Genomic DNA, 12,300 nt, shown 5'->3' with positions numbered 1-12,300 from the left:
TTCCAACCTACATCAGCTGACTACACTAGGTTCGCTGTATCCAGGTTTCGAAAAGACAACCCTTCTCGTCCTTAAGCCAACCTCTTCTATACGTCGCTAGTCAGCGATTGGGGAATGATGATGGAATGGAGATCGGCCTGAACGATTTTGATGCCTCACGTGGAAAACCGCGGACAACCCGAAAAGAACCCAACTGCGACCATATCACTATGGATTTTTCAATTAAAATTTCCAGGCCTAACTGAGACTCGAATCCGGGCCTCTTGCATGGCAGGCCGAAGGTCTAGGCCACTCAGTCATCCCAGGGACTTGACTACCTACGTAAGTGGTGTGCGCGAAACTGTGCTACTGAAGGCAATCTGTCAACAGAGGCAGCACTAGCGTCACTTTATTTACATTAAATTGTGCGGAGTAATTTATGGATTTTTTAATTCGTGAATTTTCTTTTTCATCATCATTATAATTCATCAAAGCTTAGATCAATAATTTTCTGGCTCAAATTTATAGTTATTTGATCCATCTTGTAACAGGCTGTCCTCAACTTCATTGTCCTCTGGTATCCAATGCTGTATGGGGTATTCTATCATCTTCCATTCTACAAACGTGGTCACAACAATTTCTGCGAATTTATCAGTAAGTTTAAAATTTAGTATTCTTACTTCTTCCCATATATTTTCATTTGTTCCTTTATCAATTCGAGTTAGTTTATTATAAATCTTAAAAACTTGATTTTCGCTACATCCAATAGTCTCAGTGAATCTTTATTCAGAACCCAATTCTCGGATCCATATAATAGTCATACAGGCAGTTAGGCACTACAAAAACTTTGTAACATTTGAGTAGCCTAATGTTTCTTTGCGTATTGTTCTTCTTATTGTTTCGCATTTGTGTTAAAATATATATACACAGAGTGATTCAAAAGTCCGACGACATAGACAAACTCCGTTATTAGTGCAGATAGTGAAACATGGAACGAGGGAAAAGTTGTTGGAAATAAGTACTTTTCAATTAATGTGCTTGAATTTTCAACATAGAATAAGCCTACACCGTTGAGGCTGTACACTAGTAGCTACTACATACCCACCAATTCCAAAGCTGCCAAATTAGTGGCTTTTCCGCTAGTTCTACCGTATTTTAGATAGGCCTACGTATTATTTCACGGAAATAATAGTTGACATTTAGAGTTCGGTTATTTAACTTTTCACAGTGTAAAGAAACATTTCTTTACATTGATAGCATAAGAGTTCAGGGAAATTTCATTCTTGCCTGACGATTTTTTCTGAACTTGTATTGGCAACACTGCTAATTATCGTCATCATTTCGTGATTTACCCGATACATTCATATCTAAAATCCGGTAGAACTAGCGGATAAGCCACTAATTTGGCAGCATTGGGACTGGCGGATGTGTCGTACCGGTGTATAGCCTCAACGGTGTATTTTTTTTTTTTTAAATTCAAGCACCTTAGATTTAAAACTATCTCTTGCAGTAATGAGCCAAAACTATTTTCACTTTGTCGTCTTGTCCGAAGTACATCACGTTGGGTCGACCTGGTTGGCACGTTGGTATAGCGCTGGCCTTCTATGCCCAAGGTTGCGGGTTCGATCCCGGGCCAGGTCGATGGCATTTAAGTGTGCTTAAATGCGACAGGCTCATGTCAGTAGATTTACTGGCATGTAAAAGAACTCCTGCGGGACAAAATTCCGGCACATCCGGCGACGCTGATATAACCTCTGCAGTTGCGAGCGTCGTTAAATAAAACATAACATTTTTAACACATCACGTTGAAGCTCTATTGCTCAGAAACTGATGGTAATTAATGAAACAATTGTGGAGTGATGACAGGAAAAATAAAAATGCTCTACGAAAACCTACATATAGTAAAAACTGTCTTTCTCCACCAAAGATCCTTTTGAACTCGTCGAGACCTGAACTCAGATCTCCGGTATTAGAAAGCTGTTGCGTTTCGTGCTCGCGCATGCATGCCGTAGGCTATAGGCAAGTCTATTTAACAACAACTCCGATAACATACTGTACAGATGAAATGAGCGAATTACCCTCTTCAGCTCCGAAGATACCGCAAAGACAAAAATTCAGGCAGGTCCATATCGGTTAGCAGATAATTAAGTTTCGTTTTATAGCAGAGTTGTGTTTGAAATCCAGCCTCTAGTCTTTTACTGTATAAAGTTATACTATTGTGTTAAATACACCATCTTCAGTTTATCACATATAAAATTAGAGGGCTGCTTTGGGAACAAGCTTTACTTTCATTTACTGTTCAAGATATCTATCCATTTAATCTTATGGCATTGTCACAGGCTTTGAACTTGTTAGTGTGCAAATGGGTTGCTATCTCACTGTTTCTGGCTTCAGAGAATAGGAGGGAGGAAAAAAGAAAGAATGAATGAAATAAAATAAGAAATAGATAAGGAAGAAAGAAATAGAAAATGAAAAAGGAAAAAATGACGACATTAATGAAAGAGAGAAAGAAAAAAATCAATAACTGAATGAAAGGAAGCTGGATAGAAATAAAAAATAAATGCTGTAAAAAGTGAGCTAGAAACAAAGTAAGGATAATGGAAAGGTGAAATATGACTCAGTCATTAATATTGTTAGTCAGCAGGTACCTACAGTTACTTCACACCTAGTAATTCATTAGTTCACACGTTGAAAAGGAATTAGTTTGTCTTCGCCTTATCAATTCTATTTGTCGAAGTCAAGAATTACACGAGCATTGACTGCAGTCCGTAGTTGACATAGGTTTTTGTCCTTAGTCTATTACATGACCAAAATACTTATTATTGTACAATAATGAATATAAAATGCATTAGAGCCGCATTGTAATAGGATATGCGAATAAGTATACCAAGGGTATTATATAACAACCACATAATTATTGGGGTAGTTTATAAAGAGGAACAAGATTGATGTGAAATTCATTCTTACAAGAAAGAATATTTAATTTGTTTTTTTTTTGTGTTATCTTAAGGATTTTGTATATGTGATCTATTAAAAAACTTTTGAGAGGAGAGAGGTCGTTCTTTTTTTTTTTTTCCTGATGGGTCACATATACAAAATCATTAAGAGAACTCAAATACAAGTAATATTTTTTCACGTAAAAATGAATTTCACAAAGGAAGAAGAGGTGAGATGAAATTAAAGATCCCCATAGGCGGATATACATACAGAGAGAAATTACACAGAGAAAGACTCAGTTCCTTATCTGTTATATTATAGAGTCCGAAGGTTTAGCGCCTAATCTAGCCCGTAACGTGTAGAATTACGTTAGTTTACTGTCAGTCAACTCACAAAAACACTCATGCAGCAGAACCTCAAGCTCCAGGCAACCAGGTCAGTCTGCTATGATTTGTTCGTGCGTAATAATATGATTAACCATACCATAACTTTTCAGTAATTTCTGAAACTATCACCATTTTAGAATCATCGCAGTAGCCAATGACTGAAGCTCTAAAACAAGTGGACAATATTTCACATATACTTAATGGGTTACCAACGGACCAATAATTGTCATAAACCTAAAATATCAATTTGTTAATATACTATAGAACAAATGTGGATATGAGATAATATGTTGACTGATTCCACAAACGCAAATATGTAGGAATATAACTTGTGTGAAAGTGACATCTTTTCTGAGCGCTCCACATATACAAAATGTGCAAACATAAAAACATACATAATTAATACATGTTGGAGGTAAATCTTTCCACAGTTTCAGTGATCCGAATGTTCTAAACCAGGCATTTCCAACTGCTGGCGCTGTGACGCCACACGTCTCTATTTTCGAGCTCCTTAGAGGGGAAGCATAGCTATAAGAGCAATGTGGGGAAGGTAGCAGTGAAAGGGATGGAGTTGCTACACTATTACCGATGTAATTAATATTTTATCGATTGAGATTAATCCCTGTTACTTGACAGGGTCATTAAATAATTACCGACATGTTCACTTAACTACGAAAAGAATGGGGTGTCGACAATTTCTAAGTTCCAGATACATAACATTGCGCATTCTCTTCTCGTCAAAGCCGTAGTTCACCAGGTAATACATAATTAAACCATTTAAATTTGCTGTATTTTGTATAACAATCTAAAATATGTTATAAAATCGAATGGAGGGTTAATTCTAGATACATCAGAGCCTCTGAAGAGTGAAATAATAATAAAATTGATAAATACAAAATCAACCGAAGCGAATATGAACAGGAAGACCAAGTACTATGCCGAAACGATATTAACAGTCTTAGTAGAGTAAGTCGGTACGGCATTGGTTTATTGAACGAGTTAATAATAGTAACTGAAGGTTCGAATCTCCCACAATCTTCTTTCTAATTACAAATTTACCATCATATATGTCTCGCAAAGCTATATTTATGTGGCGACATGTCTTAGAATATACCCAAACTCTGATAAATAATAAACCTCCCTCTCTCTACCAAGAAATACTTCTGTCTGTTAATAAAACATTCTGTCCGTCATTACGCTTGAAGATGGCAGAGAGACAACAACTCCGTCAACAAGTCATTGCCCTGGTTCGCGTAGGTTATTCTACGTCGATGGCGGCCAGAGAGATTGGAGTCCCATTGTCAACTGCTAAGCGGTGAGCTAAATTGTTTATCGAGAATGGTGAAGTTGTGAATCGTCCCATTCCTGGTCGGCCGCGCATCTCTGTAAGGGAAAAGGACGCCATGTTATTGAGAGAATTGAGAACCACCCCTTTAGAACTGCCTCTCAACTCAAGATGGCGTCCAACTTTCCAGGTTCTTCACACACCGTGAGGAGACGTTTTAGAGAGCGTGGCATACGGTGTCGTCGAGCTGTGAGAGAACATTTGACGATGGAGCATGCCGTAGAGCATCTAGCGTATGCTACTCTCCGACAGGACTTCTATTGGAGAAATGTCATTTTCTCCGACGAGATAATTGTCTCCAGTAACAACGATGGTCCTGCCCCAGTTTATCGTATGGATGCCACCGATACGAGACGACTTAACAAGTCGGGTCACGTGAGAGTCGGGTGTTGGGGGTGGATATTATACGATGAGGTAGGACTTCTGAAATGCATCCGTGGTCGGTATACGACAGAAGTCTACGAACATAGTTTGGGAAATGTAATGATCCCTTCCGCCCGAGAACGATATCCAGAAGGAACACTTTTATTCCAGCAGGATAATCATCCGGTACATATCGCCAACCGGATTCAAAGATCGTTTACAACAGTGATCGTCAGCACTCGCTGAAATGGATAAAGGGTAAGCGGAGCAAGATCAAATGCCCCGTCGTGCAGCAACCAGAGAGGAATAGAGCATATTCGCCAGCAGCTACGGGTGCACCATAGTACAATCTCGTATCTAGGGGTAAGATACGCTGGCCCGAGCGTGCTCTGTGCTGACGATCCCTGGTTTACAAAGAGGCCTGATATCGACCTGGTCGACTGGCCTCCAAAATAACCAGGTATGAATCCGATTGAAAATTTGTGGGCTGCAATCAAACGGATCCTTCGCTCTAATTGGACAGAACAACCAACCGTTCGGGCAGGTGACGAATTGTGGGACAGAGTTCTAGATGCGTGGGAGGAGGTGGCCATGAATTTAGACCTGTTCCATAATCTTGTGGACTCCATGCCGCGCAGAATGAGGGCATTTGTTGACGCAGGTGGTTTGTGGACAAGATACTAGTCCCCACCACAGGCCTTTTTAAATATATTAACAGATTTTTTTTATTTAATTATTTATTTATGTTTGATATGCGCCCGATTTTGTAGGATGTGAAACAAGTATTTTTGTTTAGGCTATACAGGCCAGGTCTCGCTTATTAATAGCCCACAGGTGTGGGCAATAATATTTTTACAAGGCAGGCATAATGAAGATTATGAACAAATGCCATTTCAAATTTAAACTAATACATTAATTATTTGAAAACTAAAATTAAAAAAAAAAAATCTTACCGTACCGGAAGGCGAACTCGCAACCTTTGGTATGAATGTGAGACATCTTACCACTGGGCCACACACAGTTCATAAGGGTAACTACATTGTATACGGACAGACGAAGAGATACCGTAGCAATGCCTTTGTACACGAGTGAACGGCGCGATATAACTTAGCATTTCTATCGGCCAAGAGTCGGCCCATTCTTTTTGCCGTTAAGTGTACCTACATGCGCACACAGACGCAAAGGAAAATAAATGTTTATAGTATATTATTAAAATATCATATGTTAAAGGTGATAACTCGTTTAAACACAAGTATTAACTTTTACTTCATGATGAGCGTTACATATTCTTCATTCTCGCGTTTTCCTTAATCTTTCCACACTACATCTGTCTCTTCCTATGAATACGTGTCTATAACAGAGATATTTTCCTCTTTTTGACGTCACCGCACGGGGTTTACCTCTGTGACTGTAATGAAATACATTGTCGGAAAGTTTACTGTGCATATTAATAATGTGATGACTTGGTTGGAGGAGACAGACGTTAGAGATTATCGCCCAGGGCACTAAATTTCTCCAGACAAGGCCCTGACCCAGATGGAAACAGTTGTTTGTGGATTGACACCTCTGTACACTGCCTTTGGGGTGTTGATCGTGTTACGTATTGAAAGACACTGCGTTGCCTCATACGGATGCGCAAAGTTCTGAGTAAATACAGCGAGCTGTTTCACAAAAGGTTGTAACGATTTCTAGTAGTTTATTGAGATGGAATTACTATTCACAAGTGGTTGTTTTTTGTCACGTCCAGAATGATGGTTTATAGTTTTGGAACATCCGATTCCGATAGACCAAAATTGGAATTTTCGTATTCGATATTGGATAGGTAGATGCTTCCCCAATCCATTAGGACCTAATGGAGTGAAGAGATGAATTTACTCCGATTTCTAGGCTATAATTGTCTTCAGTGTCATTTCTTGTGTCTTCCTCGGTAGTCAAATGCTTATCATGATGACGACAAAGGATTTTTAAGAACTATAAAAATTAATTAGGACCATATTCAAGAACGTCACTTAAACTTTACTTCGTCTTGAGTTCCTCTAGTAAGAAGTTAGGTCATATAAAGTAAAGTGCCGGTTCCGTATTAGAAAATAATAGTTATATTTCCATTTAAAAAGTCAAATGTAGGTAGCCTAAACAGCAAGTGAACTTGATGTTCGACGTCATTATACTTATTATAATGCTAGTACTTCAGCCCACAGCTGCTCCATGCGGAAAGTGTGGACATCATTCATTCATTGCTGGCTACATTTCGTTTCAAACCTGTTATTTTCAAAATATTTATTGAAATGGAAGGAAGTGTAGATGAATAAGTAGACCTACGTCAAAAACCTCGCTTACAAATACAAAGACGTGGTGAAAAATAGGAAATCTGACTTAGTTTGTGTTTCAGCAAAGAAGAAGAATTGGCACGAATTGTAAGGCACAAAAAATAGAAGTATACTGATAATATTAAATACATGAAAATTGAATTATAATCTTAACCTTTTGTAGATTAAATTAAATTAATATAACATTAAGTAATTTATTGATTGGTGTATAAGTTCGTAGCGTTTTTCTAGCATTACTATAGTTACTATAGTACTATTAAATGAATAAAAGTATAGAGAAACGCTACGAACTTATCACCAATCTAATATATTCCAAGATGAAAAAATCATAGTGTAGCCTACTGTAGATAATTTTATTAAAACTCTATTATGTTATATAAATATTTACAAGTTAACCATTAAAAAAATATAATCTTCCTTCTCATTGATATCCAGATGAAAATAATAATAATAATAATAATAATAATAGAACTATTAATAATAATATAATAATAGATCTATTAATAATAATAATAATAATAATAATAATAATAATAATAATAATAATAGAACTATTAATAATAATATAATAATAGATCTATTAGTAATAATAATAATAATAATAATAATAATAATAATAATAATAATAATAATAATAATAATATAACGGTAATGAATTGGGAGAGGAGTACGTCAAGGATCCTCTTTATCACCTACCCTGTTCAACATATAAGGCTGGTTCACAGTAAACCGGGAACGGAAACGACAACGAAAACGAAAACAGAAATAATATTAAAATAAATGTATTTAAATGGGAGCATTCACAATTAACTATTGTGAATGCTCACATTTAAAAACACATATTTTAACATTATTTCCGTTCTCGTTGTCGTTTCCGTTCCCGGTTTATTGTGAACCAGCCTATACTTGGAGGATTTAATGAAGAACAATTTTCAGAACATGGGAGGAGCGATAGTAGGAGGAAGAAGAATAAAGTGCATACTACTTGCTGATATATGGCGTTATTTGCAAAAGAGAAATGATAGTAAGGGATATGCTACTGGAGCTAAATGACAGCTGTAAGCAATATGGGATGAAGATAAATGAAAATAAGACGAAGACCATGGTCATAGGAAGAAAAATAAAGAAGGTAAACTTGCGAATTGTAAATGAGGCAGTAGAGCAAGTGGGCAGCTTCAAATACTTGGGGTGTACTATATGCAGTAACATGAAATGCTGCCAGGAAGTTAAAAGGATAGCAATGGCCAAGGAAGCTTTTAATAGGAAGAAGGATCTTCTGCGGACCTCTTGAAAAAGAACCAAGGAAGAGACTAATGAAGTGTTTTGTATGGAGTGTGACATTGTATGGTACAGGGACAAAGACTTTACGACAAAGTGAAGAGAAACGACTAGAAGCATTTGAAATGTGGATATGGAGAAGAATGAAAAGTGTGAAGTGGACAGAGAGAATAAGAAATGAAATTGTTTTGTAAAGAGTGGGTGAAAAAAGAATGATGCTGGAACTGATCAGGAAGAGAAAAGGAATTAGTTGGATCACTGGCTGAGAAGAAACAGCCTACTGAAGGATACACTGGTAGGAATGGTGAACGGGAGAAGAGTTCGTGGCAGAAGAAGATATCAGATGAGGGATGATATTGAGATATAGGCTATGGATCACATGAAGAGACAAAGAGGAAGACAGGAAATAGGAAAGATTGGAGAAAGCTGGGTTTGCAGTGAGAAACCTGCCCTTGGACAGAACACTGAATGAATGAAAAATGAATAGTAATGATAAATTAAAAATATAATTTATAGTTTGCAGCTACATAACTTCGGAACAAACTAGTAAAACTGGAGATAAGATTGAGGTTATGATTACATATATCGACATGTGTTCGTACGCCTGAACTTATATATATATATATATATATATATATATATATATATATATATATATATACATACATACATACATACATACATACATACATACATACATATAAAAATGACGTATTACACATTGTAAAATTCTAGTTGTGTACATTTCGAGTTTTAATTTATAATTTTCTTCGTATTGTTCCACACATTACTGATTTGTTATGAGTACGATTTTTGGTGATGAATGAAGCCGGTGATATTCAGGGATGTTGTGGCTCGAATTTCTTGAAATTTGCCTTACGGTTGAGAGAAAACCCTGAAAAACCTCAACCAGGAAATTCAACCCGACCGCGAATCGAACTCGGGCCCTCTGCGTAAGAGACCAGCATGCTGATCCCTACACCACAGAAGTGGTCCTTTTAGGTATTGTTTTATTCACACATTATTATTTTAATAATGCAATCGTAGGCAATTACAGTTATTTTATGAATTGAGGTAGATTGAAATTCTAATGTTGTGTTAGTTTGTTATTTCACTTGTTATTCTAATTTAATATAGGTATGTGACAGTTTTATTACTTTTCAAGTGTGACGAAATACAATCTTAACGGAAGTTACGTCATTCTCACTGAACAGTCGTCTTGCGTACTTTCAACCCATATTACGTCAGATAGCAGAGATTTTGTACTATATAACCTAAATTTCAATATTGTCATTACGTGTTTATTCCAAAACTTTTTTTATATTTTATTTTATGAACTATTTGAATCATACAGTAAGGTATTGTTTGAACTATATCTCGGAATGGAAATATGGCTGCCTGTCAACTTATTTCCTTTTAAGTTGTAAAAAAATGAAACCATACTTTATATTTTTAAATTACTAATAATCGTCTTAAGTTTCACAATTTCATATTGAATAGAAATGGATGTCAGAAGATGTGCATATCCGCCATATTGGCATTATTTAATACATGGATATATACTGGACAGTTTTGATACATTACCTCGTTTATATGTGCTCATTAATTCATTTTATTAAACACTGTTGATTAAAATGCAATTAAAATATGCAAAGTAGACATTAATAGAGTTCTGTTTTGTCAATAAATATATAACTGTTACTTAATATGCCTGGGGTTCGTGAAAGTTATAATTGATTATTTTTTGCGAACACCTGAAAGACGGACAGACATGACAGAGTCATGAGGTAATTTCATGCTATGCCCAAAAGTACGTAAATCTGTGTGTTAAACTATTGAAATATTCAGTAGACTACAACTCAGTGGCCTTAGATTAGGAAGAAATTAATGTAGATTGAAGATACATTTAAAATGTTTGTGTTGGTACTCCTGATGGAGAAATAATATGTGAAAAATAAGCAGCAATTTGTGATCATGTATCTTACTAAGTTTCTTGCCATTACAATTGGAGTCATTACATTTACATTGAGAGTTTAGCTTAGCATATATTTTGTTTGAAGATAAATGGAATGAATGTAATTTGCAGTTTTCTTGAGGACACTACTGCAGTTAGAATAATTTTTATGTTGGTGCTTCTGATCTGCGATAAACAAACGAAGGTTTATGTACTGCAGCTTTCTAACTTTGTGTTTGTATGAAAATAGATGGACAAATTTAGTTTTAATCTTCCTTAAACGAAATTAAATATTGAGTGTATTACTACCGTTATTGAGAAATAGTATGGGCACATAATAAAAGTGCCAAAAATTGGATATCTCTTGCAGGGTACGGCTTCATAAACCTACAGGAAAACCGAAGAAACATTGGAAAGACCTCTTTGACCTCACAAATTGTCTGACGGTGGAACAGGCCGTTGGCCTAAACCTTGCTGATATTGATATTGATGACGGTGTCGTAATATTTCAACACATTTTATTACACCAGTCGCATTTATCAAAATGTAATGTGTACATAAAATTGAATTGCACTAGGAAGTAAAACACGCGCCAATACTTCACATTCTTTTGTAACTAGAAAATGTATACTATTGAAAACTGCTGGTACGTATATAGTGATGCCTCCCACACATCAGGAGGAACATGGCTTGCCTCCAAGAACGGTTGTTTTAAATCACAGATGATGTAAGTAAATCCTGTTAAAAGCATTGCCACTTCCATTTCGTCGCCACCAATTCTCACCGAAACGGAAAACCGAACACAGCAACTGACCTGTGAGGACGAAGGTGCAGAACGTGCGCCGGTAGAACCCTGGATGGTCCATGCTGCAGACACAACTGAGTTGGTCACCGCGACAGCCGGACAGGTCATATAAATCGGAGGCTGAGTGGGGGCAAATCGAATTCCTCGCCAGAAATAAACTTCGGGTTTATCCGGATGTCTCATCATTGCAGGATATGAGGACGGTCAAGGTAATAAGTTAAATTTTTGTGCGTATTTTCCCTCCCACTACGCAAGATTACAGAGTCAACACTCAGTTGTGCGCAAACACGGGCGCCCGCCGAGGAGGCGGGGTTCGTGGAAGTCCCCCCTTCTCATGCTGGAATCTTTGCACAGAGAAATACGGCCGTTTAATGTCCAGAGCCCGCAGGCAGACGAGTGCCTACCGTGTTACGTAACGCTGCGATGTGTTAATTGATTCCGTCAAATGAGTCAAAGACGACTGCAGTCCGGTGTCTCCGTCAGATGGAGAAGTACGCGTGTCCTTCTTGACATGACTGTCTGCAAACTTGCACGCCCTTCGGGGCTGCTAATTGAATGGTATCCCACAAAATGTTGGACTACGTTTGCTCTTAAGAACTCGAGGGTTGAATACATTAGTAAGACTTAGTTCACACAAAACATGACTGAAAAATTGCTGCTGAGTCCTACATAACTTACATTTTTGTTCGATGCATCAATAGTTACGTCACATAGAATAGAGCTTAGAAAACAATTGTTATCAAATACTGGAATATTTTACACGATGGTAGTAGTGGTAGTAGTGGTGGTAGTAGTAGTAGTAGTAGTAGTAGTAGTAGTAGTAGTAGTAGGCATAGTAGTAGTAGTAATAGTACTTTATTTTCAACTGCAGAGATTATCCAGCGTCGAAAATTTGTGATATGGGCCGCAGCTTTTATTCGCTTCCG

The 12,300-nt window shown here is 37.0% G+C and overlaps 1 protein-coding gene across 1 annotated transcript in view; it reads right to left on the bottom strand.

The window, feature by feature from the left end:
* LOC138706025 (balbiani ring protein 3-like) overlaps positions 1 to 11,541 on the bottom strand; it is a 35,583-nt gene extending 24,042 nt beyond the window's left edge. The window contains exon 1 of the mRNA XM_069834917.1: positions 11,384 to 11,541. Within this exon, the coding sequence (XP_069691018.1) occupies positions 11,384 to 11,435 (52 nt within the window). The 5' untranslated portion in view covers positions 11,436 to 11,541. The remainder of the gene's footprint in view (positions 1 to 11,383) is intronic.
* Between the last annotated feature and the right edge of the window lie 759 nt (positions 11,542 to 12,300).

This window comes from Periplaneta americana, chromosome 9, assembly GCF_040183065.1.
Source record: "Periplaneta americana isolate PAMFEO1 chromosome 9, P.americana_PAMFEO1_priV1, whole genome shotgun sequence".
NCBI classification, from domain to species: Eukaryota; Metazoa; Arthropoda; class Insecta; order Blattodea; family Blattidae; genus Periplaneta; species Periplaneta americana.
This window is presented reverse-complemented; position numbering and strand designations above follow the sequence as displayed.